The following is a 15,016-nucleotide window of genomic DNA, read 5'->3' as shown; positions in this document are numbered from 1 at the left end:
AACGAAAGAGGTAATTCAGCTTGAGTTGCCATGGTTAGAATAGGAATCTTTTTGGTTTGAATACATAGTTTGGTTATAGATGGTTATTACGTATTGTTTAGATCATGACTGTATAGCCTAGGAAAATAATGGATTTTGATATTTTGTTGGAAGTCTCAGGATGTCCTATTGTAATGTTAATGGAGTGCTAATCAAACAGGATTTTGCTGTAAATTCCTGTATCTATCCAACTTTGTCCTATGTTTTCATACATCCAAAGTAGTCTTCTGTTGAGATGAGTTCATATCCTATACCATTGATTGTGTAGATGCAGATAAATGCCTCAAACCCATATGAATGGAAAAACTAGGTACCCAATAAAATAAGGAAATTAGACGGTGCGTATTTCCCATTCATTTGGGGTCTAAGCATATACCAGAACTACACAACTGATGGCAGGGATAAGAACTCCTCTCAAAATAAGACTTTTGAGATCTATAAACATCTGACAATCTTTGGAGTGAACTATCCCTTTAAGAATAGATACAGTACATCAAAGTCTTGGCAATGGATGACAGTCAGGCTCCCCACATAGGCAGAGAGAAAAGCCAAGCATCCATCACCAAATGATTAGACAGCAATGTAACCACTAGGGCTATTTGATCCACCCTCTCATTTTTCATTTCCAATCCCACCTGGATAAATTTACAACACCAACTCACTCAGGTTGAATAATATAATTCACAGGAGAATTTTACAAGACAAGTGTACACTGAGTGTACAAAACATTAGAAACGCCTTCCTAATAGAGTTGCATCCCCTTTTGCCCTCAGGACAGCCTCAATTTGTTGGAGCAATGGACTGACTCTACAAGGTGACGAAAGCGTTCCACATGGATGCTGGCCCATGTTGACTCCAATGCTTCCCACAGTTGTGTCAAGTTGTCTGGATGTTCTTTGGTTGATGGACCATTCTTTATACATACAGAAAACTGTTGAGTATCACGTTCATCGTATTGATGAGACCAAGGCGCAGCGTGATATGAATACACCTTCTTTAATTAACGAAGAACACTACACAAACTAACAAAATGACCGTGATGCTAATACAACGAGTGCTGACATGCAACTACACATAGACAATAACCCACAAAACCAAAATGGAAAATGGCAACCTAAATAGGATCCCCAATCAGAGACAACAATAAACAGCTGCCTCTGATTGGGAACCAATTCAGGCCACCATAGACCTACATTACCTAGACATACAAAAAAAACATAGATATACAAAAACCTTAGACAGGACTAAAACACAAATACCCACCCTCATCACACCCTGACCTGACCAAAATAATACATAAAACATAGATAACTAAGGTCAGTCCTTGACATTGAGTGTGAAAAACCCAGCAGCATTGCAGTTCTTACACACAAACCGGTGAGCCTGGCATCTTCTACCATACCCCGTTCAAAGGCACTTAAACATTTAGTCTTGCCCATTCACCCTCTGAATGACACATACACAATCCATGTCTCAATTGTCTCAAGGCTTAAAAATCCTTCTTTAACCGTTCTCCTCCCCTTCATCTACACTGATTGAAGTGGATTTAACATGTGACATCAATAAGGGATCATAGCTTTCACCTGTATTCACCTGATCAGTCTACAGTGGACTGCAAAATTGATTGGGACAGCGACAAATTGTTTTTGTGAGAAAGTTACAGATGCACAAATAACATACCCCCCCAAAAATGCTAATCTCCCCTGTTGCTGTAATGGTGAGAGGTTAACAGGTCTTGGGAGTTTGATATTTGTGCATCTGTAACTTTCTTTCCTCTCTGGGGAGGTTCCCATTGCTTAGAAGGCAGCCACAGTGCGCCCTTTATTTAAAGGGGGAGATCAAGCTGATCCTAACTTTTAAAGACCAATTTCAATTTTGCCTTGTTAATCAAAAGTGTTTTTCAAACAGTATATTTATATTTTCCAATGGGGCTAAACATTTGGGTGAGGTTTTTTTCACGCCTGAGTAGCCTCATTTCACTGCCCCAAAAATGTTTTAATCATCTAGTGTTCAGTGAAATAACAACACAACGTCAAATACAGGTAGCCTTGTCAAATAATTAATGTCCAATCACATTAACCATCACTCTCTTACGGGAAACCTTCACTCTTGCGCAGACATTTAGAAACAAAACATGACAATTTGAAAAATAAGCCACGGGAGTTTTTTGAGCGAAAATAAAGACGACTTTCGGGTAGTAAGACATGTATGAAAGCAACAGATACCATTAACAAGAAGGGGCTAGAAGCGTCTTACATGGTGAGCTCCCGAGTGGCCCCATAATATTGTGGACTACTTCATTCTTCCTGCTGCTGCGGATATGGTTGGGACAATGCTGGGGGAAAAGGCCAAAAAAACTATACAGACATTACCTTCATCAAACAACACTGTTTCATGACGCATAAGTGACATGACAGGAGACATTTTGAAACAATTACTGCTCTGCATACAAGGGTACATACTTGGGTACACTGCAGCATCCACCGAGAGGCTCTTGCTGCCAAGTGAATGCCTGACAGCTTGAAAGATGTTTTGGACACAGTGAAAATGGTTAACTTTGTTATTACAGCAAGGCCCCTGAACTCTCGTGTATTTTTTGCATTATGCAATGATATGGGCAGCGACCATGTAATGCTTTTACAACATACAGAAGTGCGCTGGTTATCAAGGGACAAAGTATTGACAAGTTTTTTGGAATTGAGAGACTAGTTTAAAGTTTTCTTTACTGACCATAATTTTCACTTGTCTGGCCGCTTGCATTATGACAATTTTTTCTTGCCTGAATGATCTGAATCTAGGATTACAGGGACTCTCCCCAACTATATTCAATGTGTGGGACAAAACTGAGGCTATGATTAAGAAGTTGGATTAAGTCTGCATTAACAACACACAGGTCTTTCCATCATGGTATGACTTTTTGTGTGCAAATTAACTCAAGCTTTAGGACAATGTCAAATGTTATATAGCGAAGCACCTGAGTGAGCTGGGTGCGCAATTACGCAGGTACTTTCCAGAAACGGACGACACAAACAACTGGATTTGTTATACCTTTCCTGCCCTGCCTCCAGTCCACTTACCAATATCTGAACAAGAGAGCCTCATCTAAATTGCAACAAGCGGTTCTGTGAAAATGTAATTTAATCAGAAGCCACTGACAGATTTCTGGATAGAGCTGTGCTCAGAGTTTCTTGCCTTGGCAAATCGAGCTGTTATTATTATATTATTATTTGTGCCCTGGTCCTATAAGAGCCGGGTTGTGACAAAAACTCACATTCATTCTTATGTTTAATAAATGTATCATATAGTGTGATGGCAAAAACAACATTTGAGAGTGCGCTGACCCTGGTGCTAGAGGGGGTATGCAGCTGGAGTTTGAATGTTTGAAGGGGTACAGGACTATAAAAAGTTTGGGACCACTGCGGTAGTCCATTCCATTCTTGTGGGCCGGCTAAGGAGTATTGGTGTCTCTGAAGGGTCTTTGGTCTGGATTGCTAACTACCTCTCTCAAAGAGTGCAGTGTACAAAATTAGAACATCTGCTGTCTCATCCACTGCCTGTCAGCAAGGGAGTACCCCAAGGCTTGATCCTAGGCCCCATGCTCTTCTCAATTTACATCAGCAACATAGCTCAGGCAGTAGGAAGCTCTCTCCTCCATTTATTTGCAGGTGATACAGGCTCATACTCAGCTGGCTCCTCCACGGATTTTGTGTTAAACTCTCTACAACAAAGCTTCTTTAGTGTCCAACAAGCCATTAACCTTGTTCAGAACACCTCCAAAACAAAGTTAATGTGGTCATGTGGTTTGGCTCTCCCCACCGGTGTGAGTATAACCTCATACAAGTACCTGGGAGTAGGGCTAGATGGTACACTGTCCTCTCAGCACATATCAAAGCTGCAGGGTAAGGTTAAATCTAGACTTGGTTTCCTCTATCGTAATTGCTCCTATTTCACCCCAGCTGCCAAACTAACCCTGAATTAGACGACTATCCTACCCATGCTAGATTATGGAGACATAATTTATAGATCGGCAGGTTAGGGTGCTCTCGAGCGGCTAGATGTTCTTTACCATTCGGCCATCAGATTTGCCACCAATCCTCCTCATAGGACTCATCACTGCACTCTATTCTCTTCTGTAAACTGGCCATCTCTGTATACCTGTCGCAAGACCCACTGGTTGATGCTTATTTATAAAACCCTCTTAGGCCTCACGCCCCCCTATCTGAGATACCTACTGCAGCCCTCATCCTCCACATACAACACCCGTTCTGCCAGTCACATTCTGTTAAAGGTCCCCAAAGCACACACATCCCTGGGTCACTCCTCTTTTCAGTTGGCTGCAGCTAGCGACTGGAACGAGCTGCAACAAACACTCAAACTGAACAGTTTTATCTCCATCTCTTCCTTCAAAGACTCAATCACAGACACTCTTACTGGCAGTTGTGGCTGCTTTGCGTGATGTATTGTTGTCTCTACCTTTATGCTCTTTGTGCTGTTGTCTGTGCGCAATAATGTTTGTACCATGTTTTGTGCTGCTACCATGCTGTGCTGCTGCCATGTTGTGTTGCTACCATGTTGTTGTCATGTTGTGTTGCTGCCATGCTGTGTTGTTGTCTTAGGTCTCTCTTTATGTAGTGTTGTGGTGTCTCTCTTGTAAGGATGTGTGTTTTGTCCTATTATGCTTTATTTTATTTATTTATTTAACCTTTGTTTAACTAGGCAAGTCAGTTAAGAACAAATTCTTATTTACAATGCCGGCCAAACCCGTTCGATGCTGGGCCAATTGTGCGCCCTATGGAACTCACAATCACAGACAGTGATACAGCCTGGATTAGAACCAGGGTGTCTGTAGTGACACCTGTAGCACTGAGGTGCCGTGCTTTAGACCCCTTTATTATTTTCAATTTTTTTTTAAATCCCACCCCCTGTCCCCGCATGAGGCCTTTTGCCATTTGGTAAGCCGTAATTGTAAATAATAATTTGTTCTTAACTGACTTGCCTAGTTAAATAAAGTTTACATTTCAAAAGATCTATTAAAATAATCACTATTCATTCAGGATTATCCGTAATCATGGTAGCATCCACATGAATGTTTATTTACAATACAAAGTGACTCCAAAATGACACAATACATTATTTACCATTCGTATAATCTGGAAAAAAGAAGAAAAATTTACATGCATTCCATAAAATGTGTAGTCTAGTCACATGCTTGATGTAGTCATTGTGTGCTATGAATATGTTACCAAATAGCTAACTTTTTACTACCTTAATACACATATTGCCCTTTATTTTGAAATAACCCAAATGGAATCATGTAATAACCATAAAAGTGTTAAACAAATTCAAATATTTGAGATTCTTCAAATACCCACCCTTTGCCTTGATGGCAGCTTTGCACACTCTTGGAATTCACTCAACCAGCTCCAATTTGCTTATTACCCTAATAGGTCCACTGACGATGCAATCGCCATCACACTGCCCTATCCCATCTGGACATGAGGAATACCTATGTAAGAATGCTGTTCATTGATTACAGCTCAGAATTTAACACCATAGTACCCTCCAAACTTGTCATTAAGCTCAAGACCCTGGGTCTCAACCCCGCCCTGTGCAACTGGGTCCTGGACTTTCTGACAGGCCGCCCCCAGGTGGTGAAGGTAGGAAACAACATCTCTACCCTGATCCTCAACACTGGGGCCCCACAAGAATGCGTGCTCAGCCCCCTCCTGTACTCCCTGTTCACCCATGACTGCGTGGCCATGCACGTTTCCAACTCAATCATCAAGTTTGCAGACGACACTAAAGTGATAGGCCTGATGAACAACAACGACGACACAGCCTACAGGGAGGAGGTGAGGGCCCTCGGAGTGTGGTGTCAGGAAAATAACCTCTCACTCAACGTCAACAAAATAAAGGAGATTATCATGGACTTCAGGAAACAGCAGAGGGAGCATCCCTCCATCCACATCGACGAGACAGTAGTGGAGAAGGTGGGAAGTTTTAAGTTCCTCGGCATACACATCACGGACAAACTGAAATGGTCCACCCACACAGACAGCTTGGTGGAGAAGGCGCAACAGCGCCTCTTCAACCTCAGGAGGCTGAAGAAATTTGGCTTGTCATCTAAAACACTCACAAAATTTTACAGATGCACACTTGAGAGCATACTGTCGGGCTGTATCACCGCCTGGTAAGGTAATTGCACCACCCTCAACAGCAAGGCTCTCCAGAGGGTAGTGCGGTCTGCACAACGCATCACCGGCGGCAAACTACCTGCACTCCAGGACACCTACAGCACCCTCCAGGACACCTACAGTCACAGGAAGGCCAAACAGATCATCAAGGACAACAACCACCCAAGCCACTGCCTGTTCACCCCGCCACCATCCAGAAGGCAAGGTCAGTACAGGTGCATCAAAGCGGGGACCGCTTTGACTGACCTTCATGTATTGACTGACCTTCATGTCTTAAAGTAATGATGGACTGTCATTTCTCTTTGCTTATTTGAGCTGTTCTTGCCATAATATGAACTTGGTCTTTTACCAAATAGGGTATCTTCTGTATACCACCCCTACCTTGCCACAACACAACTGATTTGCTCAAACGCATTAAGAAGGAAAGAAATTCCACTATGTACTTTTAAGAAGGCACACCTGTTAATTGAAATGCATTCCAGGTCACTACCTCATGAAGCTGCTTGGGAGAATGCCAAGAGTGTGCAAAGCTGTCATCAAGGTAAAGGGTGGCTACTTTGGAGAAGAATCTAAAATCTAAAATATATCTTGATTTGTTTAACACTTTTTGGGTTACTACATGATTCCATATGTGTTATTTAATCGTTTTGATGTCTTCACTATTATTCTACAATGTATAAAATAGTACAAATAAAGAATAACCCTTGAATGAGTAGGTGTAAGTGTAGGTGTAAGTTTGACCGGTAGTGTAAGTGAATTTGCCCCAATACTGTTGGTCCCCTAAAATGGGGGGACAATATAAAAAAAGTGCTGTAATTTCTAAACATTTGATATGGGATCCCGAGTGGCTCAGCGGTCTAAGGCACTGCATCTCAGTGCAAGAAGGGTCACTACAGTTCCTGGTTTGAGTACAGGCTGTATCACATCCGGCTGTGATAGGGAGTCCTATAGGGCGGTGCACAATTTTCCCAGCACCATCCAGGCTGGGCCGGGGTAGGCCGTCATTGTAACGAAGATTTTGTTCTTAACTGACTTGCCTAGCTAAATAAAGGTTCAATTTGACCAAATCAAACAAATATGGATGAAAATACCCTCAAATTAAAGCTGACAGTCTGCACTTTAACCTCATAGTCATTGTATCATTTCAAATCCAAAGTGCTGGAGTACAGAGCCAAAACAACAACATTACTGTCCCAATACTTTTGGTACTCACTGCATGTCATGGAAAGAGCAGGTGTTCCTAATGTGTTGTACACTCAGCATAAAAGAACGCAGAGCGGTGGTAATCCATAACATAATAAAACAAACTGAAATCAAAACCTCATGCTTTGCATTGCCTGAGAAAACTGTGTGAAACCAATTCATAATATCACAGACATACTTAAGGAGAGAAGTACTAACAATAACAAAAGTCAACATTGACCAAGATAATGTTATGCTTTAGGAACATGCAGCAGCTCCTTGAGGTGCCTAGGGATCATTCGTTTTTCAGTAATCTAGTGAGTTATCCATGCCTAGCAACTATTGGCATGGAACACTGTCAATGCACCATAGGAAGAAAACGTTAATGAATCCCCTTTAGCAGGCACCAGTCGTGTGCAAACAGGGCTCTGGGTGCATGCAGACTGAGAATATTACTATGCGCTTAACTGGAATTAGTCATAGGCTACTGTAATACAAAAGGCATGTATTCATCCTTTTGTAAGTTCAAGGGCAACTGTAAATTTAGATTTGTCCTTTTCAGTCAAGTGTATGAGGAGGAGGACACTATGTAGGAGCACCAAGAAAAGAGGCATACAAGGCTAGGTGGTTTGTGGCTGAGTGGACAACGCCATCAGGCTGCTCTTGCTGAGGCCAGAGGTGCTAGATGCTGATTGCTGATTCCTGTTCACTTTTTACTCCTCTGACTCACATCCGATTTGTATTCAAATTCTCTCTTAAAAGTGAATTTCCCTAAGGCAGTGCTGTGATGACTGTTCGTGACACCAGTGTTTACCACCTCTCCATCAGCCATGCTTGGGAAGCAAGTCAATTTAGAAATGGATAAACTTGGCCATTTGCATCAAAGATAGTACAGCAGGCCATTGAGGTCCATTGAAGCTTGCCAAAACTTTGCAAAACTGAAATAAAGACATCAAGGGTCAGAAAGCTCATGGCTCCAAACAGGTTACATGTTTACTTTTTAAATTAAACAGTCAACTATTAAATTAGCAAAATGCAGAAATTACTCTGCCATTTCCTGGTTGCTAAAATTGTAATAGTTCATCTAAATTTCAGTTTATGTGACAAAACAAGCAAGTTAGTATTTGGAATCATTATACCATCTAAACTGTCATGAAATATATTTTCAATAACCAAAAATATTGTATTTTCATCTGTTTGAACCTGGTGTACAAAACCGGAAGTACGAGACACAAAAACAACACTTAAGAACAGTAAGCATAGAAATAGCACACATAGAACAGATCTACCACTTCTTAGACTTGCTTTCATACGTATAAAAAAAGTCATACCGTAAAAAAATCAGCTGTAATGGAAACAGGAAGTTTCGTTACAATTTTATAAATGCAGACAGATCATTTGTTTGAATCTGTAAAATTAATTATGCAAGAAATGGTGGTGGAAACGTCTTTATGTGTAAACATTTATATAATAACCATCATATTGAAGTAAACTTTGATGATATGGTGTGTGGTCCTCCTTCTACGACTCAGGAAGGCATGCAGTTTACTAGGCTACAGATGAAATAACTTATGATGTGTCATGTGTCTTCCCCCCTTTTTCCTCTCTCTACCCTACTGAGGTTACATTTAAAAAACCTTTGGTTAACATAGAGATTCTGGGAACATCAGTAGGTGGGGGAAATGAACTATATTCTGGTAATACGAACAATTGAACATATGCAGTGGTACTTAATGAATATGATGTCAGTTCTGTTGTCATCTGAGACATTCTCATCAATGATAAGATGACATAAACTCTACAGTGGAAAGTCTACACATTAGAGTTATCGGATTCACATGGAATTGTTGTTCTATTTACATGTTTGAATATGAAATTATTTGTGATGGATGAAATGTGATTTTAGCTTCTAAAATGAGAGATTTGGGTTTTCATAAGGTTAGGGCTCTGCTCAATCAGTGGCCCGCCTCTGTGAAGGGACATGGGCTATAAAACTTTTCAAACACACCCTCTTCTCCCTTCCTATATAAAGCCTTGACGACAACATAACTTCCTGTTCCGAGGATATGGGGACGACGGTCCTATGTCAGAATGGTTCAGATAATAACTACAGAACGAAGCCAACATCAGCATGAGCTTTGGTTGCGAATGGTATGAACTTTTGAACTCTTATTCACTACAGAAGTGATACCTCCTAGCCGTTGAGTTAGCAACAGCAGCTGCAAACGAAGGTTAGGAAGGAACAGACAGAGTATCCCGTCTGTCACACAACGACGTTACTACAACGTATCCAATTGACCAGCAGAGACATTCTTCAAAGGACAAAAGACTTGTTTTGGCAACACGGCCTTCCATCTACCACCAACCTACTGAAGCGCAGTTCAGAGTAAATATTTATTGCATTTTCCTTTTCCAAATGGGCGGTAATTTAGAATACATAAGATACTGTATTTACGATAGCACAGCTTTTTCCCTTTGTTCCTCAGTCTCCTGCTCTTTCACTAAACCCAGCCCCTTTTCCTTTGTGTAACAAGCTGTCATATCTGTTCCGCCCGTTAGGGACGTTTTCCTTTATGACGTAATTTGTAATCAAGTTATGATTAATTGTGTGTATGTGAATTCTGTGTGATTAGTTAGGTATTTAGTAAAATAATTAAACCCAATTTTGTATTGCTGGTTCAAATTGTTAGCCAGTGTTCTTGCAGATAAAATAATTTACAACTTTCAGATGAGACTGAATTGAGGTGACTATTGATATCGACTGCTATGGATGTAAAATATTACTAGGTCTTTAAGAGTTTATTCGGAAGATAACAGCTCTATAAATCTTATTTCGTGGTGCCCGGCTCTCTAGTTAATTACATTTACATGACTAGCTCAATCAGGTGACATTAATTACGGAGAAATTATTTTATAGAATAGCATGTCATATCACTTAATCCGGCGTAGCCAAAGACACGACAGATGGTTGGTGAAAGTGCACGGTGATATTGATACTCCTTTCCAATAAATATCAAGGGTCTGATTCTGTTGACATGATGATCGATGCTTGACTGCCGTTTGACAAATAAAAATATTCTTATCCATAATAATCTCATCATGTAGACTAGCCTACTACCCGCACAGCCTACCCACATTTGCTATTTTTAACACAACAGTTTTTGTGACAAATGGAAACACGTTGAACTTAAAAATGTTCTTCAGTACATGAAAGCAAAAAAGTGCATTTTGTGTGCATTACTTCATCCCGCACTGATTTGTATCCACAACAAGTCTGTTTGGTGGAAACACACCACTGGTGGGAAAATGCTACATTTTCTTTACGCATATTTTAGAATATTCCCATAAAAATCTGTCTCCAATTGGATGGAAACCTAGCTAGTGAGAATGACAGATCTATAACTAACATTTCTACATGAATTTTGTCAGTCGCACAAAAAGTTGCATATTGCAGCTTTAAAACAATAAATATGGGCCTTGTTTTGTGAGCACAATTGTTGATCATTAACAGATTCCATTTAATGGTGAGAGACCAAATACTTTCATCTCAGCAGGATTTGAGACTGTGACTGAACTGTACGCACAGTGTGAAAGTGTAAACTCTAGGACTTGGCTATCTCCTGCGTTCAATGTGATTGGTCAATCATCTTCTTGGCATTGCTCAATATGTACATACAGTATGCACAGAATTAGAGTTGAATGTACAAAACATCCACAAATATATGTTTATAACATATCATGTCACCTACCCACAGCATAAAAAATGCAAAACAGAAATTTAAGTTGTCAAAATAATTTAGTTTGAAGTGATTGGACTTTGTTTTACAATACGGTAAATGTAATCTATGGTACTGAGGTGATTCTTTTCATTCCATTTTGAACATGTACAGGCAAGCTGTATTTTTCAACATTGTGTTTATTAACTTCACTCAATAATGTCATACCAGCATAATTTGTTATGTTTTCATTTTCAGTCTGCTCTCATAAAAAAGTCCTCATAACATGTGCAAATCCTAAAACTCCAGATTGTATGCCTATCACTATTCTCAAGAGAATAAATGACTCAATATTATTTGCATCATATTTGTCCAATATTTGCAAAAGAGCATGCCACCTTTTTCTTACCATGCAAAGAAAAATGAATGTGGTAGGCTTATGTTACCGAAGGTTGTCATCCAATTTGTTTAGGCTATGTATTCATACGCTAATAGGCACGAACTGATTATTGGACTCAAATAATAAAATGCATGCAATAATCAAACCACTTACTTTGACTATCGAATTTCCTAATGATGGTATCGAGGAAAGTATTCTGTGGTGCCACGTGACCCCTTCGAACTGGCATCTTTGCTGAACGCTATCCCACTGGAGTTATTGGACTTTCTGTCGCCAATGCTGACCTCTACGTCGATGAGTCCCGACAAACGGACGACATTCACTGTGTCCTCGTCATAGAATAATAAATACTGTAATCCCCGACCTACGTTTTTGTAACTTCATGAGATGGACCAAGTGGACAGTCCTTTAAGTGAAAAGTAGCGTTCTAGAAATGAGCGTCCACTTTATTTGGGGGGGATCGCGAGACAGTTTCCAGTTTCCAAGGAGAGGAGCCCGTGTTTGTTTACGTCCCTTGAACTGTCAAAAATGATATCCTCTCAGGTGAATTGCAAGACGAGAGGTTACTTCTTCTCATTTGTCATTGCAGACTCTGGGGAGGGGGAGTCGGTCAGCCTGCCAAGGAACCTTGGTTTTGCCATAGTTGCGTCCTTTTTTTCTCTCCTCCTGGCCTTATTCTTCCCTGTGTCCGTGCACCCGATGGAAGCAACAGAGAGAAACCAGTAGTCTAGTTGAAGAAAACGTAGGGTAACGTCCGTAATAGTTCGTTGAGGTGTGATCGCTCTGGAGGAGAGTGGTCTGTGCGCTCAACATTGATGACTTCTGCTTACCAGTGGTGGCGACTGCGCCTCTTTAACCCTTCGTCGTCGGCAAATAGAACTGTTGAAATATTGGCGGACAATACAAAGCACAACCTCGTCAGCCATTACATATAATCATAATTTTGATAATTATGTGGTCAATAATATAATTATCCTACATTAATTCAACCCATCTAGCATAGAAGCAGCGCAGGCAAATTAACAAAGGGAAATAGATGCGACTATTCTGAAGAACCGCCTGCTGTAACTACAGAGAGCTAACAACATCTGGTTTAAAATAGGCTAATACAAACAGCTGCCTCTGTTGTCAAACGGTTAGGTGTCTGTGACAGTCCACACAGGTGCAGCTGCATTTACATTCACAGGTGTAGGCTAACCCACATGACATCAATGCGTGGGCTAAGGTTTTAACCGAACTGGCACACACACCACAGTCGTTATTCATTGTGAGGCTGTGAGTCTCATTCCACATTAAAGGTGAAATTGCAATCGAAAATCCAATGCGTTGACTCACCTCTTTGACAAAATGCGCTTTTTTGAGACTGTGCGCTTTGTTCATTTCATGGAAAGATGCTGGGGCTTCACCCTCAATTGTCTCATAATGAGGAGGCTTCAGACCAGCAGACACGTCACTGCCTATGCAAGAGCACTGGATGTGGGGTTCCCCTTTCGTCACAAGTGCGAGATAGACAAAGGGCGCGCTCCGCGTGCAGCATGCATGTTGCTAGTACTGTCTGATCCACTTTGATGTTATTTTACAGCATGAAGCTCAACTCTCCCAACCGATACACAGTTTCCTCTTAACTAAATACAACAAGAAACACACAATAACACATGCTGTCCTGATAGACTTGAATGTTTTTTTTTATTATTAAGGCGGTAATGTGAAGTGGAGGGAGATCAATAGCGCTCCGCGGGGCTGCGAGCTTCCTCCCTCTCGTTCCAACTCCCTTATTTAGTCAGGAGAGAGGACACAGTCACGCGGTAGTCTCGTGTAAGCGTCCCCCAGTGAGCTCTTCCAGCCTGCCTTCCGTTGTGAAACGCTTTCTCTCTCTCTCTCTTTCTCTCTGAGACCTCTTGTTTAAATATTACACGCCAATGTTTACAGAGACATGCATAGGATATGTACATATATTTACCAAATCTACTGGTATAGATGTCACATTCAGCAGCAAACATAATATTACATCATCTTTAAATATATATATATATATTTTACAGAATAATACATTGAAACAGAAATGTTTTAATAAAAACCACTAGTGATTTATTAGAAAAGTAGCAAAACACTGTACAGTGTAAAGGATCTGAGAGTTTCAGAAGGCACTCTATGATTGTTGATACAGTGTAAAGGATTTGAGAGTTTCAGAAGGCACTCTATGATAGTTGATCCAGTCATATAATGACTATGGACCACAGGAAATCAGGACACCTGGTCTGTCCACCCGTCTGTCTGTCTGTCCCTCTGCATACACACACACTAGGCCTATACACACACACTCAGCGTCTGGACAGATCTCCCCCTGTGTATGAAAAGAATGCAAACACACCCATGAAATAAGAGGTATTGAAGATAATTGCTTTGTAATAACAATGCCAAATTATCATATATCGTGCTTCTACATCTGCATTGCTTGCTGTTTGGTGTTTTAGGCTGGGTTTCTGTATAGCATTTTGTGACATCGGCAGATGTAAAAAGGTCCCGCCTCTCCCATAAAAAAGTCCCGCCTCTCCCATCTCCTCATTGGTTTTTAGGAGCATATACCCACGTGGGTGATTGAAAGATGGACTGAGGTCCACACTCCAGTCCAGTTGGTGGTGATAATGCACCTTAAAGTGTGTTGTCAATCGCCATATAAAGTCCTAAGAAGAAGAAGAAGCCTGAGGGAGGAGAGATTACCGGAAACAAACTCGGTTTACCGTTTTATCTGTAGATACATTTCGGAGTAGAGGACCTTGTGTATTTCAGGTAAAATAACAACCCAATGTTAATATCCCAGAACAAATTACCTAGCAACAGCAAGCTAGCTGGCTAAATTTCCATAAATGTTTAATGCTTTTCGATCTGTCCCCAAATCATTATAGTTGGTTCAGAGTTCGTTTTGATATTTCAACCTACATGTCCTGATCGTGTCTGGTGTGGGTGGACAAAATAAACATGCGCGCGATGCAGTGTGGTCAGCATGTAAGGCACTGCATCGCAGTGCTTGAGACTTCACTACAGATCCGGGTTCGATCCCGGGTTGTGTCGCAGCCGGCCGCAACAGGGAGACCCATGAGGAGACACACAATTGGCCCAGCATCGTCCAGGTTAGGGGAGGGTTTGGCCGGCCGGGATATCCTTGTCCTATCTAGCTCTTGCGACTACTATGGCGGGCCTGGCGCATGCACGCTGACACAGTGTTTCCTCCGACACATTAGTGCGGCTGGCTTCCGGGTTCAGACAGCAGTGTGTCAAGAAGCGGTGTGGCTTGGCAGGGTCGGGTTTCGGAGGACGCATGGCTCTTGACCTTCGCCTCTCCCGAGTCCGTACGGGAGTTGCAGCGATGGAACAAGACTGTAACTACCAATTGGATACCATGAAATTGGGGAGAAAAAGGGGTAGGGTGAAATGTAGTCTTCACTGAGAATGTTTTATATACATTATTTTATTACACATGTTAA

At 41.2% G+C, this 15,016-nt stretch overlaps 2 protein-coding genes across 3 annotated transcripts in view; both read right to left on the bottom strand.

Annotated features, from left to right (window-relative positions):
• kcnh2b (potassium voltage-gated channel, subfamily H (eag-related), member 2b) overlaps window positions 1-13,044 on the bottom strand; it is a 307,801-nt gene extending 294,757 nt beyond the window's left edge. The window contains exons 1-2 of one of the 2 annotated variants that reach the window (XM_042308515.1): window positions 12,867-13,044; window positions 11,685-12,410 (exon numbers count right to left, since the gene is read on the bottom strand). In XM_042308515.1, the coding sequence (XP_042164449.1) occupies window positions 11,685-11,760 (76 nt within the window). In that variant the 5' untranslated portion in view covers window positions 11,761-12,410; window positions 12,867-13,044. Of the gene's footprint in view, window positions 1-11,684; window positions 12,645-12,866 lie in introns of those variants that run through there. The other variant, XM_042308516.1, reaches the window with a different exon arrangement.
• Window positions 13,045-13,192: 148 nt separating this feature from the next.
• The window catches only part of sspo (SCO-spondin), a 70,646-nt gene continuing 68,822 nt past the window's right edge, over window positions 13,193-15,016 (bottom strand). The window contains 1 exon segment of the mRNA XM_042308449.1: window positions 13,193-13,875. Coding sequence (XP_042164383.1) covers window positions 13,853-13,875 — 23 coding nt within the window. The 3' untranslated portion in view covers window positions 13,193-13,852.

This window comes from Oncorhynchus tshawytscha, linkage group LG29 (assembly GCF_018296145.1).
Source record: "Oncorhynchus tshawytscha isolate Ot180627B linkage group LG29, Otsh_v2.0, whole genome shotgun sequence".
Classification (NCBI taxonomy): Eukaryota; Metazoa; Chordata; class Actinopteri; order Salmoniformes; family Salmonidae; genus Oncorhynchus; species Oncorhynchus tshawytscha.
Note: the sequence above shows the minus strand (reverse complement) of the source record. Positions and strands in the feature narration are given on the sequence as shown.